This window comes from Narcine bancroftii, chromosome 4 (assembly GCF_036971445.1).
Source record: "Narcine bancroftii isolate sNarBan1 chromosome 4, sNarBan1.hap1, whole genome shotgun sequence".
In the NCBI taxonomy this organism is placed as follows: Eukaryota; Metazoa; Chordata; class Chondrichthyes; order Torpediniformes; family Narcinidae; genus Narcine; species Narcine bancroftii.
Window position 1 is genome coordinate 291010472 of NC_091472.1, and position 13736 is coordinate 291024207.

Genomic DNA, 13736 nt, shown 5'->3' on the forward strand with positions numbered 1-13736 from the left:
TGATAATAAACTTGTCTTGACTTCAAGAATGTGGGCTTGGAGTCATGTGATGGAGTAGTGGCTGGTCGAGTAGAACCAGACCTCTCCAGAGAAAAGAAAAAAAAAGTTTGAAAAAAACTGCTCATTAAACATAAAATACAGGAAGAGAAAGATAAAGTTACAGAGAAGAGACAGATGATAGTGCCCAAAAGAGAGAAAGTAAGAATAACAGAGAAAAGGGAAGAAGGACCACCACCACCTAAAATGATAAGATAAACACCATCAGATTTAAGGTGTATAAGTAGATGACTCACCTTTTTTTGATTGTTTTCCTTTTGTATAAAGATGTTGTTTTACTGTACTTTATATGTTCAATATTTCTGTTTTTTGGAGGGGGGTGGGGAAAAAAGAGAAAATGTCATTGTGTATATTTAAAGAGATGCATCTGTAAATATTTTGGTTGATATTGTTCATAGTGCGATAAGTAAAGAATTACAAAAAAAAAGAATGTGGGCTTAACTCTACTCTCTCTACACCCCTGACTGTGAGGGTAGACACAATTCAAATGCCACCTAAAAATTTGCCAAAGACACCATGGTTATCGGCAGAATTACAGAGACCATTAAGGAAGCGTATAGAAGTACGATAGATCAGCTAGTTGAGCGGTGCCACAAGCTTGCACTCAATGTTAGCAAAACTAAAGACTTCAGGAAAGGGAAAGCTGGAGAACACAAACCAGTCGCATCCTGGGGTCAACAAAGGAAAGAGTGAAGAACTTCAAATTCCTGGTTGTCAACATCTCTAAAGATCTACCCTGGGACCTTCATGTCGATCATGAAAAAAGCTTTCAAGTGTCTATAGTTCGTTGGAAATTTGAGGAGATTTGGTACATCACTAACGACTCTTGCAAATTTCTCAGGTGTACTGTGGAGACGATTCTGACTAGATGTCTGGTATGGAGGTGCTAATGCACAGAACAGGAAAAGGAGACAGCCAGTGCCATCATTGTCATTGGTTTTCACTCCATCGAGGAGTGAAAGCACCCTTTATCCTCAAGGGCCCTCATCACCCAGGGCATACCCTCTTCTCACTGCTACCATCAGGAAGGAAGTACAGGAGCCTGAAGATGAGAACACCCAATGGTACAAAATTCTGGCATCAGGTTTCTGAATTTACAATGAACCACAGTCACTGCCTCGTCTTTTCCACTAATTTTAATGTAATTGATAGCAAATTTGCAGCAAATCAACAAATTTTGTGATGTATGTTCATGACAATAAATTCTGATTTTCATCCTCATTTCACCCCACCAGTATCCATTTTCAGAACATCATCCTCTATTTCTGCTTGCAGCATCTTGATTCTAACACAGGAGCAGAAATAGGCCCATCGAGTCTGCCCCATTTTCCACTCAGCCCTATTGCCTCGCCTTCTCCCCATAACCTTTGATGCCCTGGCTAATCAAGAACTTATTAATCTCTGCCTTAAATTCGGCCAATGACCTGGCTTCCACGACAGACTGTGGCAACAAATTCTACAGATTCATCCACCCTCTGCATCTCTATTCTAAGCAGACGCACTTCAATCCTGAATTTGTGCCCTCTTGTCTTAGACTCTCCCACCATGGAAAACAACCTTTCTACAGCTATCTGTTCTCATCTTTGAACATTTGAAAGGTTTCAATGAGATTCCCCTTCCCCCCCCCCACCACCACCCATGACCGATTCTCCTAGATTCCAATGAGCAGGGGCAAAAATCTGTAAAATGCTCCTCATATGATAACTCTTTCAGTCCCAGAATCATCCTTGTGAACCTCCTCAGAACCCTCTCCAACCTCAGCATGTCCTTTCTTAAATGAGAAGCCCAAAACTACCACCAATTCTCCAAGTGAGGTCTCACCAATGAAGCTTCAACATCACATCCTCACTCTTATATTCACCAATACTCCAAGTGAGGTCTCACCCGTGAAGCTTCAACATCACATCCTCACTCTTATATTCACCAATACTCCAAGTGAGGTCTCATCCGTGAAGCTTCAACATCACATCCTCACTCTTATATTCTATTCCTCTTGAAATAAATGCCAGTGTTGTATTTGCCTTCTTCACCACTGACTCACTGTGTTTACCTTCAGAGTGTCCTGCAAGAGGACTTACAGGTCCTTTTGCATCTGAGAACATTCAATTTTCTCCCCATTTTAAAAAATAGTCTACCTATTTATTTTTCTACCAAAGTGGATGAATGTACACTATCCAACCAACATTATATTTCATTTGCCACTTCTCTGCCCATTCTCCTAATCTAAGTCTCTCTGCACCCTCCCTGTTCCTCCACTTCCCTTTGTATCATATGCAAACTTGGCCACAAAGCCAAGAATATGATCTTTGTATTCCGACCCTCTGCTTCCTGCAGAACAACTAAGGCTCTACTCATGCTAGTATGTTCCTGTTATATCATGGGCTTTTATCATGTGCAGGAACTTGTCAAAGGCCCTTTGAAAATCCTAATAAACAACATCCACTGCATCACCTTTAAGTAAAAACAAGCTGGAGATATAAAACCAACATTCGGGCTTGATCTCTTTATCAAGGTATCTCCTTAATCTAGCCTGCTTGTCATTTCTACAAAGAACTGCAATACGTTTGTTTACTTTCTGCAAGCTTTTAAAAAAATTTCCAATCCACTATCTTCCCACTAATGTTTGCTTCCTTGTGTGCCCTCTCTTTTGCTTTTATGTTGGCTTTGATTTCCCTTGTCAGCCACATTGTGACGTACTTCCATTTTAAGATTTCCTCTTTTTTTAGGTATGTATTTATCCTTGCAGACACTCCATCCATTGCAGTTCTGCTGTCTTTCCTACTGTTCCCCCCTTTGAATCTACTTTGGCTAGTTCCTCTCTCATGCCACTGTAATTCCCTTTACTGAAATACTGACACATCTCATTTTAGTTTCTCATTGTTAAACCTCAAAATTGACCTTGATCTTATTGCTAAAGTTATTTGAGTGAGCTGTACACTAGAAATATGACACTGGGGGCCATGCATATTATGAAACAAGAAGGGATATAAGATGCTGTTCACTGGGGCTAATTCTCCCAGAGTATGCACAAAATACTCCCCGAGTCTATTAGACAATCAAGAGTCTCACCATTCACCCCCCTGTTCCAGTCCATAACATCCCCCAAGCTTTGGAGTCAATTGAGCTATCACATTGGTGAATGTCTGCCAAGCTGCCTGTCTCCCCCTTCTGGTAAGCCTTGCTGTACTAACATTGGCTGTGCATTATCTCTACTGTTAAGGACACTCCCCTTAGATATAACTGTATATGCATCTATTGTCTTTCATTATTGTACCATGAGTTTCTGCTAATAAAAGCCATGATTATTGTTTGACCACATCCTCTTTGTCTACTTCATCAAATGGCACTTCACACAGGGGATCTCACCTCGCCTTCACTTGAAGTTGATTCAGCCTGCTCGTCTGAAGATTCCCCCTTTTCACAGTTGTCTTCCATTCCTGCAGCTCCAGGACGCATTTTCTTGGTGATTCTCTTCTTCTTATCAGTGGGAGTACTTTTCGCCTTACACTCTTTAGCAAAGTGGCCGAGTTTCCCACAATAGCTGCAAGTAGCAAATCGAGCCAGGCACTTCTGTCTGGGGTGCCAGCTCTTATCACAGAAGTAGCATTTTTCAGGAGTTTGCCTTTTTATTTCCTTCAGAGTTCCAGCATTCCTGGATGTTTCCTTTTCAGTTTCTAGCATTTCACTGGACCACATGGCACTTCTCAGTGTTTTGGCTAGAGTGACTGCCCGATCGTAGGTTAAGGGCTGCGTCTCCAGCAGCCTCTGTCGGATGTAACTGGAGTCAATCCCGTTGACTAAACCATCCAACTTCAAGGCATTGCGGTGTTGCTGCACGTTGACTGCTCTGACATCACATTCGTTTGCCAGTGAGTCGAGAACCAGTGCATAGGCAGCATCACTTTCCCTGGGTTTGTATGACCACATCGTCTTTGTCTACTTCATCAACTGGCACTTCACCTCCCCAACTATTTCGTAGGCAAAGAGTCCACAACAACTTCTACCCCTCCTCACCCTTCTCTAATTCCCAAAGCTCCTCTTCCTCTTGGATATCCTGTCCACCTATTTATCTTCTTACGACCTTTTCACTGCCAAATTTTAATGTGAGATCATCAACCACCTTGATGTCTCCACTCCACCTTCCTGGGTTTTTGTTTTACTCACTCTTGATCTATGCATTTACAAGTACTGATAGGATATCAATGACCTTGACTTTTCCATTCTTTTCAACTACTCAACATTAACCCTTGCTCCCCATACCCCCTTTCCCCCACGTAATGTGCACCTTTCCATTAACATCTATCCCAGCCTCATTACCAAACACGACCGTGCCTTTGTAGTTGACAGGAGGAACTCTGCCTTGCTTTCAGAGACCTCCCTTGGACCATGATCTCTTCAAAGAACATCACGCTGTTATATCCCAGACCATTAAACATCCCATCATATCAGGAGAACACCCCTCCACAGTAAATCAAACCAGCACGTTATTTGTATTATATGAGTTGATCATTTTCCATATCCATATGAGATTTTTACACTGTCACAAATATACAATGGATAGTTTACTGGAATTTCCTGAGAGAGATCCAGAATCCACATTTGGCTCTTGAGTGAGCAATTCCTTCTCCAACTGTCGGAGGTTTCTGGAGTGAAGTGGCGAGGCCCCAAATGAAGTAAGGCCTTAAAAAAAAATAGAATTAAGGATTACAGATGAGCTCAGGCAAGATGTCAAATTTTTTTCAATATTTTGAACATCTTTTATATACAGAATAATTGAACCAAAAATAAATAAAATAAGCAAATGAAAATGTTTTATTGCCACATTGAACATCAGCTTAAACCCATGTAAATATTTAAAAACATTAAATCAAGATTTAAGTATGTCACAAATATGTAACTGTGTTAATCTTAGCCTTTCCTACAGCCCTCCAATCCCCTTGAATTCCTATTCAAGTGAATGGATTCACAAATCTTGCCTGGGACTAAATCCAAGAGCATATTTCCTGGCAGGGTAATTTCAACATGATGGAGATCGGCCACTGGACCTCAAAATAAATCAACCAGTACATTTGGAAGAAGTGCATATAATTTGAGGATAGTGGGGAATGTGATTATTGAATGTAAGTCCCAGTACCAAAAAGAAAATATCTCGACCTTTTGGTCTCCACTGAGTCATCAACATCAACTAATCCTGAAATAGTGACAGGGTCATAGACCACAGCAAAGTAGCTACTTCTCATTAATGCAAAAAAAATCCAATGAAACTTGTCAACTTTAGTTGTTTTGTACTCTTGAGAAACATGGGCATTTCAGAACAATTCTTGTGTGTGTGTGTGTGTGTGTGTGTGTGTGTGTGGGCACAGCTGGATTTCATATACTTTAACACATTTCCTAAAGGAAGTTATGTTATGACACACCCTCACTATTTCAGTGTTTCAAGACCACTTTGTGGTCCCAACTGCAAAAAAAATCCTCTCCCAACTCAGTTGTCTCCTGAAGCACCTGTCGTCGTACCAAAAGAGCTAAGCAGAATTGACTAGTAACACTCTACCATAACTGTTTCTAGTTTACCAAACTAAATATCAATGACCTGTATTGGGTCATTCTGGAACTGTGGAGTATTATATTTCACCATTGGATCTACAATTTCCCTTTTTTATATATACACAAGGTAACCTTGATTAGAGGGAGGGGGTAGATTGGATGTTGTTTTTAGGTTTTTTTCTTTTATATTTGTTTTTATTTAGTCTAACTTGGCAAATATGGCTATATTTCAATCATTAGTTTCTTATGTTGATCAAAGAATCACTGGTGTAGTTCCATCAATTCTTTTTCCTTGTTTTTTTTTTGTGCTTACATGTACACCTTTATTTCCTGAAGAAATTGATGGATTTTTACCACTGTACCATTGAGAGCATACTTACCTCTGGCATCTCAGTGTGGTATGGCAATTGTCTCATATCAAACCGTAAAGCATTTCAGCAGGTTGTGAAAACTGCCCAGCAGATTATCGGCATTCAATTGCCCACCATTGAGAACATTTATCAGGAACACTGTCTGGGCAAGGTGAAGTATTAAGGATACATCTCACCCTAACTATAAAATTTTTACTCTTCTCCCTTCCAGTAGGTGCTACAGGAGCCTTCTCTCTCAAACTAGCAGGCTCAAGAAGACCTTTTTCCCTGATGCTGTGAACCTGTTGAACCTTAAATCACAGTGCTGTGCGGTACAGCACTCACATTGTACTGTCAATATTTTTATAATTGTTTGCTTGCTGAATGCACTTGTTTTTATTTTCATGTAGTTATTTGTATATAGCACTATTATCTTCAAGTTGGATGCTAATTATATTTAATTGGTTTTGTATTTTACTTGGCACAATGACAATAAAGTTGAATCAAATCTAATCTAATCTAATCTAATCTTTCCTATAGTTAAGGTGACCAAAACTGCATACAATATTTGAAATTTGGCCTCATCAATGTCTTATACAATTTTACGATAACATCCCAATTACTAAACTCAATATTTTGATTTATGAAAGTTAATATGCCAAAGAGCTCTCTTTACAACCCTATCCACTTTCAGGGAATTATGTATCTATATTCCAGATCCATCTCTTCTATCACACTTCTCAGTGCCCTACCATTTACTGTGTATGTTTGTCCTTCCAAAATGCACCTTACATTTTAATTCCATCTGCTATTTTTCAACCCATTTTTTTCCAGCTGGTCGAGATCCCTCTGCCAGCTTTGGAAACCATCTTCACTGTCCACAATGTCTCCAATCTTAGTGTCAACTGCAAACTTGTTGATCAACTTTTTCTCATTATCATCCAGATTATTGATACAGATGACAAACAACAATGGTCCCAGTACCAATCCCTGAGGCACATCAGTAGTCACAGGCCTTCAGTCTGAGAAGCAATCATCCACCACTACTCTCTGGCTTCTCTCATCCAGCCATTTTTGAATCCATTTTACTACTTCACCTTGAATACTGAGCGTCTGAACCTTCCAAATGGGACCTTGTCAAAGGCCTTTCAAAAGTCCATGTCGACAACATCCACCATCTTTCCTTCATCAACTTTCCTGGTTTTTCTTGCACTGCCAATAAGCCTGCAGGAAAAAGAATCTCAAGATTGTATGTGATGTGCTCTGACAATAAATCTGAAATGACCTTTACCTCATTTTCTTCCCAGTATACCAATGCTGAAACATTCATACGAATTTAATGTACTTCATTCGGTAACTGCTTTGCAGTGGGAAAGCCAAATACCAATTGTGCTCTGGCCCCACACTCTGAACTTCATTTGCCTCTCACTGGCCAATTTCGACGAAAGATCATCATATAACAATATAATTTCAATATCTCTCCACACATGCTGCATAACCAGCTGAGTATTTTTTAAATCATTTTGTTCTCATGTATCTTCAGTATCTCACCTTCTTCCAAATAGATTTGTCTTGTTATTAAAGACTCATGAAAACTGCATTTTTGAGTCCCCAGCCAAAGGAACTAAGACAGATTTTTTAAAAAAGATTTTGGAAAAAAATAAGGTAAGATCATCTGGTGCTCTGAACGGCGGTGGATGGAATTGTTGCCCGCTCTTTTGAGGGAATGGCAACATGCTGGAGAGAGTGGCGTGATGGTGTTAGTGGCCACCTTGGAATAGGTACGCAAGGAATGTATTGAAAATGTCACTTGAAATGACAGCAGTCCCCTTCAGTACTCTTTTCCTAATATAATTTTGTTTTAGAGCAACTGTTCTTCCATAAAAGATATAGTGTCTATCTGATTTTTTAAAAGTAAAACAATGGATTTTATAGAGTATTCATGCTAAACATCTCAAGTTGACATTGTAGAAGGAAGCTCCTATGTTCGGTAGAAATATCATTCGGGGTGGGGTGGGGTGCGGGGGTGGGGTGGGGGGGGGTGTGTGGAGGGAGAACTCTAGACTATTCACCCTCACAGCAGATATGCATCCAATTTAGAATCCTAGTCTTCCGAAATATTTCTGGTTTACACTAATATTCCTTGGTTTGATTGTTTACCCCATTGATACTGAGTGCTGGTCTTCTTCACTCGAAAATGATACACAATGGAAACATTAACATATTTGTCGGGGGCGCAGAATTTAACAGCCGCAGAAATCCGTTTCAGAGAAGAGAAATGTCTACACCCAACAATATTGGAAAGGAAATCATGCACCCTGACCTGGCCCAATTCAAATGACGAGCAGCGATATCAAAGCCACATTTTGGGGAAATGATTTAATTCTTGTCGGGGCAGCTGCATTACTTTCGAGTTCAAATAAAACCTGACGTTTATGCTCAGTAACTCTGCCCGCTGTGTATCCTCAGCCTCCGTCCTGGCTGTGGATCTACCGTCTGAATGAGCCCAAGCCGAACGGTAAGTTTCCTGTTCGACCACATTTCATATTTTCTGAAAGAATCTCAACAATGCAAGCAAGTGTCTGGATTCCACGTCTCCTCCTCCACCTAACATGCTTGGTGCCAGAAATATCGCACGTTGTTATCAGTTAACCTTTGCATTTCCCACTGGTAAACGATCGACTGGGAAACATGCTGAATTAATGCGGTGGATAATATTTAACAACTGTTTGCTCATCCAAAAATGTAGGTACATTTGAGGAGTTGTAAAGTTTCTGGCAGCAGTTTTGGAGTTGCTGCCGTCCAGCCTTCGCCGCGGCTTCCAGGCAAATCAGAGCTTCGGACTCAACTCATCTGTCCAAACAACACGAGTTATGCAGGTCAGTGTCTTGTACGATGTGGTTGCTGGTGAGGAGGTGGGGGGGGGGGGGGGGGGCAGCTCTTTTTGGAGCTGCCTTATTCATAACTTAGCAATTATGAGATGTGTACGCTTGAGGTCCTCATTATTAAATGAGGGGCTGTGGGATTCCAAGTGAGACAGAAAAAACTTTTCCCTTCAACTTTCTGTTCCAGACTTGCTTGAAAGTCGTTTTGGGCGTTATTGCCACTGTGGTCGTCGTTCTCGTGATAGCAGTTCCTATTGCCGTCGTTGTGTCAAACAGTGAGTGTATTTAAAACCGTGTGTGATGCTTTCCAATGTATGTGTAGAACGATTTTATTGTTTCATGCTCCATCCAAAATTGGTGGAAAAACACAACGAGATTGCAAACAATCTTAGATGATAAGCAATCTGAGATGGTAAACAATCTTAGATGGCCTGCACCCATTATGTCACTCTGATGTGCTGCAGTGCAGAAGTGAAGCAGCAGAAGTTATCACTGCTCTCTAAGCACATTTTTCGAAAATATTGACCACTACCTGTTGCTCAAAGACTTTCATTCCACATGCTCTGCTCCACTCAGGCGAATAATTCAATGAAGTGTAAATCCTGCTTGCAAATGGAAGGATCCAGTTCTGATTATCGCTTTTAATGTTACCACTAATTCTGATCATATCAGATTTCAGTTATGAAGGCGGGCCTTATTGTTACTTATATTCCTCAGTCCCATTTATTCAGGCACACTTTATGCTGTTATTTTCTTGTCTTTTCATTCATGGCTTACTATATTGCAAAAATTATAATGGAAATTAGAAATAGAAACTTAAAGAACACAGTACAGGAGGTATGGAGAAAATCTCCAAATAGAAACAAAGAAAATAGGTGTAGGAGTAGGCCATTTGGCCCTTCAAGCCTACACCGCCATTCATTATGATCATGGCTGATCAGTACCCGGTTCCTGCTTTCTCCCCATACCCCCTAATCCACTTGGCCACAAGGGCCAAATCTAACCTACGCTTAAATATTGACAGGGAACCGGCTTCAACTACTTCCTGCGGCAAAGAATTGCACAAATTTACACTCTCTGAGAGAAGAAAATTTTCCTCATCTCAGTCCTAAAAAATTTCCCCCTTATCCTTAAATTATGGCCCCTGGTTCTGGTTTTTCCCAGCATTGGAAACAACCTTCCTGCATCTAGTTTGTCTAAACCTGTGGTGATATGTAATTACACCACTAGGTCACCAGGGGTCATCCCAGTGACCTTGTGTATAAAGCAGTCCAGAGCTACAGTCTAGCCTTCCAGGTTCGTCTTGCAGAGAGACAAGACCTCTTAGTGTACATATTAGTTTATTGAATTGTACTGACAATAACCCCACCAGCAGTGTGAGTAAAAGACAGCTTTAATTACATATCACCACAAAACCCTTAAGAATTTTATGTTTCTATAAGATCCCCCCTCAATCTTCTAAATTCCAGAGAATACAAGCCTAGTCTATCCAACCTTTCTTCATATGCGAGTCCCTCTATCCCCGGTATCAGCCTAGTGAACCTTCTCTGCACCCCCTCCAAGGCAAGGATATCCTTCCTCAGATAAGGTGACCAAAACTGCACACAGTACTCCAGGTGTAGTCTCACCAAGGCCCTGTACAGCTGCAGCAGGATCTCCCTACTCCTGGACTCAAATCCTTTTGCTATGAACGCCAACATACCATTCACCCTCCTCACCACCTGCTGCATCCCCCCTGCATGCCCACTTTCAATGACTGATGCACAGCAACACCCAAGTCTTGCTGCATCTCCCCTTTTCCTAAACAGATACCATTTAAATAATAATCCTCTTTCCTGTTCTTACCTCCAAAGTGGATAACCTCACATTTATCCACATTATACTACATCTGCCACGTCCTGGCCTACTCGTCTAACTTGTCCAAATCACCCTGCACTCTTCTAGCATCCTCCACACAGCTAACCCTGCCACCCAACTTTGTATTGTCTGCAAATTTCGAGATATTGCTATCTATTCCCACATCTAAGTCATTGATATATATATATATATCGTAAACAACTGCAGCCCCAGCACTGAGCCCTGCGGTACCCCACTAGTCACTGGCTGCCATTCTGAAAAGAACCCGTTTATTCCTACTCTTTGCTTCCTGTCCCTCAACCAATTCTCTATCCACCTTAATACCATACCTCCTATACCATGTTCTTTAAGTTTATATGGTAGTCTTCTGTGCGGAACCTTATCAAACGCCTTACTAAAGTCCAGATATACCACATCCATTGGTTCTCCCCTATTCACTCTACTGGTTACATCCTCAAAAAACTCTATTAGATTCGTCAGACATGATTTCCCCCATTCACAAAACCATGCTGACTCTGTGCGATGATACCACTTCTTTCCAAATGTACTGCAATTGCATCTTTAATAACCAATTCTAGCACCTTCCCTACTACTGATGTCAGGCTAACTGGTCTGTAGTTTCCCGATTTCTCTCTCCCTCCCTTCTTAAAGAGTGGGGTTATGTTGGCCACCCTCCAATCCTCAGGAACTAATTCAGTATCCAAAGAGGTTTGAAACATTATCACCAACGCATCCACTATTTCCTGGGCTACTTCCTTCAGCAGTCTCGGATGCAGACTATCCGGCCCTGGGGATTTATCCACCTTTAATCCCTGCAATTTAACTAATACAACTTCTCGACTTACAATTATTTCCTTTAGTCCCTCTGTCACAATAGATCCCCGATCCTCAATAATTTCCTGTAGATTAGTTATGTCTTCCTTGGTGAAACAGAACTAAAATAGTCATTGAAACAGTTTGCCATACCCTTGTTCCCCATGATCAACTCACCCGTTTCTGTCCACAATGGAGCCACCTTTATCTTAACTAACCTCTTTCTCTTAATGTATCTATAAAAGCTTTTACAGTCATTTTTTTATGTTCCCTGGCAGCTTCCTCTCATAATCCCTTTTACCTTTCCTAATTAATCCTTTGTCCTCCTCTGCAGAACTCTGAATTTCTCCCAATCATCAGGGATATTATTCTTTTTGGCTAATTTGTAAGCTCCTTCTTTGGATTTAACACTCTCTCGGATCTCCCTTGTTAGCCACGGATGCGCTGCCCTCCTCGATTTATTCTTCATACAAACTGGGATGTACATTTTCTGCACTTGCTCCAAGCTATCCTTAAATGGCTGCCAATGCATTTCTACCATTAGTCCTTTAAGTACCATTTGCCAATCTATTTTAGTCAATTCACATCTCATACCATCAAAGTTACCCCTCTTCAAGTTCAAAACCTTTGTTACCGTATCAACTCTGTCACATTCCATCCTAATGAAGAATTCCACCCTATTGTGGTCACTCTTGCCCAAGGGGTTCCTCACAACAAGATTGCTAATTAACCCTTCTCCATTACTCAATACCCAGTCTAGAATGGTTCGTTCCCTCGTCGGTTCCTCAACATGCTGATTTAGAAAACAATCCCGCATACATTCTAAGAAATCCTCTTCAACCTTACCCTTACCAATTTGGTTCACCCAATCTACATGTAGATTAAAGTCACCCCTTACAACTGTCGTCCCTTTATTGCACGCATTACCAATTTCCTTCATGACTCCTTCACTAACCTCACTGCTACTGTTAGGCAGCCAGTACACTACTCCCACTAGCATCTTCTGCCCCTTTGTGTTTCGCAGCTCTACCCATATGGATTCCACATCCTCGACACTGATGTCCTCTTTTCTATGGCATTCACCTCTTCCCTAACCAACAAGGCTACTCCACCTCCTTTTCCTTTCTGTCTATCCCTCCTGAATGTCGAGTAACCCTGAATGTTGAGCTCTCAGTCACGTTCCCCCTGAAGCCACGTCTCAGTGATCCCAACTATATCATAGTTATTAATAGCTATCTCCAGATTCAATTCATCCACTTCATTACCAATGCTCCTTGCATTGAGACACGAAGCTTTCAGTCTTTCTTTAGCCACACTCTTATCCCTTTTACCATTATGTAAATACTAGCTCTTTTTGATTTTCCCGCCGCTTTTACTTGCCTGCCACTAATGCTTTTCACCTTGCTTCTATTTTCATTTTACATCCCTCTGACTCTCTTGCAATTCTAGATCATAATTATACTCAAAAGATTGAAATTGCTTATTTATTGATCCAAGCTTCTTTTGAAGCCATAATTAAAAATAGGCTTGCATATCATTTAATTTAACAGCTATATTTTAATGAACACAATTATAATTATAAAATATAGAATCATCATTTTGAAAATAGAATGAGATCTGTCGCCCCTTTGTGTCTGTGCAGGTTCTTTGAATAAGCTAAGCAATTACTCACACATTTGCTTTTGTTCAAGAGCTTATTAAATCCCTGCTCAAAACTTTCTTTTGAATCTGTTTCAACCAAGATTTAAGTTGTTCTAAATCATAACAATTCACTACAGAGAAAATAGTTCCTTAGGTTGCCTCTGCTTTGCACGACTGGGAATGTTATGTCCAGAATCCAGTATTTTATCAAAAAATGTTAGATAACTCTCATGTTTTTGGACTCAATATGTCTATTAATAGAATAAAGGTGGTAAGAGGGACACTATTAGTTAGCTTCAGGGACTCTAAAACAGGTGAAAGTAGGAACACATATTGAGACAGTAGTCATAATTCAACTCAAATGAGCATTGTTAAGGTAAAAGTTGGGTGAACATCAACTTAAAGAGGTTGAAATGTAATTTGGTAGAAATGGCCTGAAAACAACTACTTTAATGCTTTTGTTTGCAGGCCAACAAACATTGTGTTGGGAGGGGGAAATTGTGGGGGTGGGGGGAGGGGGAGGGGGGAAAGGGGCCATGACAGATGTGCAGGAAATAGAAATGTGATTCCTAACCCTAATTTACAACCT

At 40.7% G+C, this 13736-nt stretch overlaps 1 protein-coding gene across 5 annotated transcripts in view; it reads left to right on the top strand.

Moving 5' to 3' along the window:
- Window positions 1–8331: 8331 nt before the first annotated feature.
- fap (fibroblast activation protein, alpha) overlaps window positions 8332–13736 on the top strand; it is a 119150-nt gene continuing 113745 nt past the window's right edge. For 2 of the 5 annotated variants that reach the window (XM_069935360.1, XM_069935365.1), the window contains exons 1-3: window positions 8332–8469; window positions 8701–8830; window positions 9024–9111. In XM_069935360.1, coding sequence (XP_069791461.1) covers window positions 8452–8469; window positions 8701–8830; window positions 9024–9111 — 236 coding nt within the window. In that variant the 5' untranslated portion in view covers window positions 8332–8451. Of the gene's footprint in view, window positions 8470–8700; window positions 8831–9023; window positions 9112–13736 lie in introns of those variants that run through there. The other 3 variants (XM_069935362.1, XM_069935363.1, XM_069935361.1) reach the window with 2 other exon arrangements.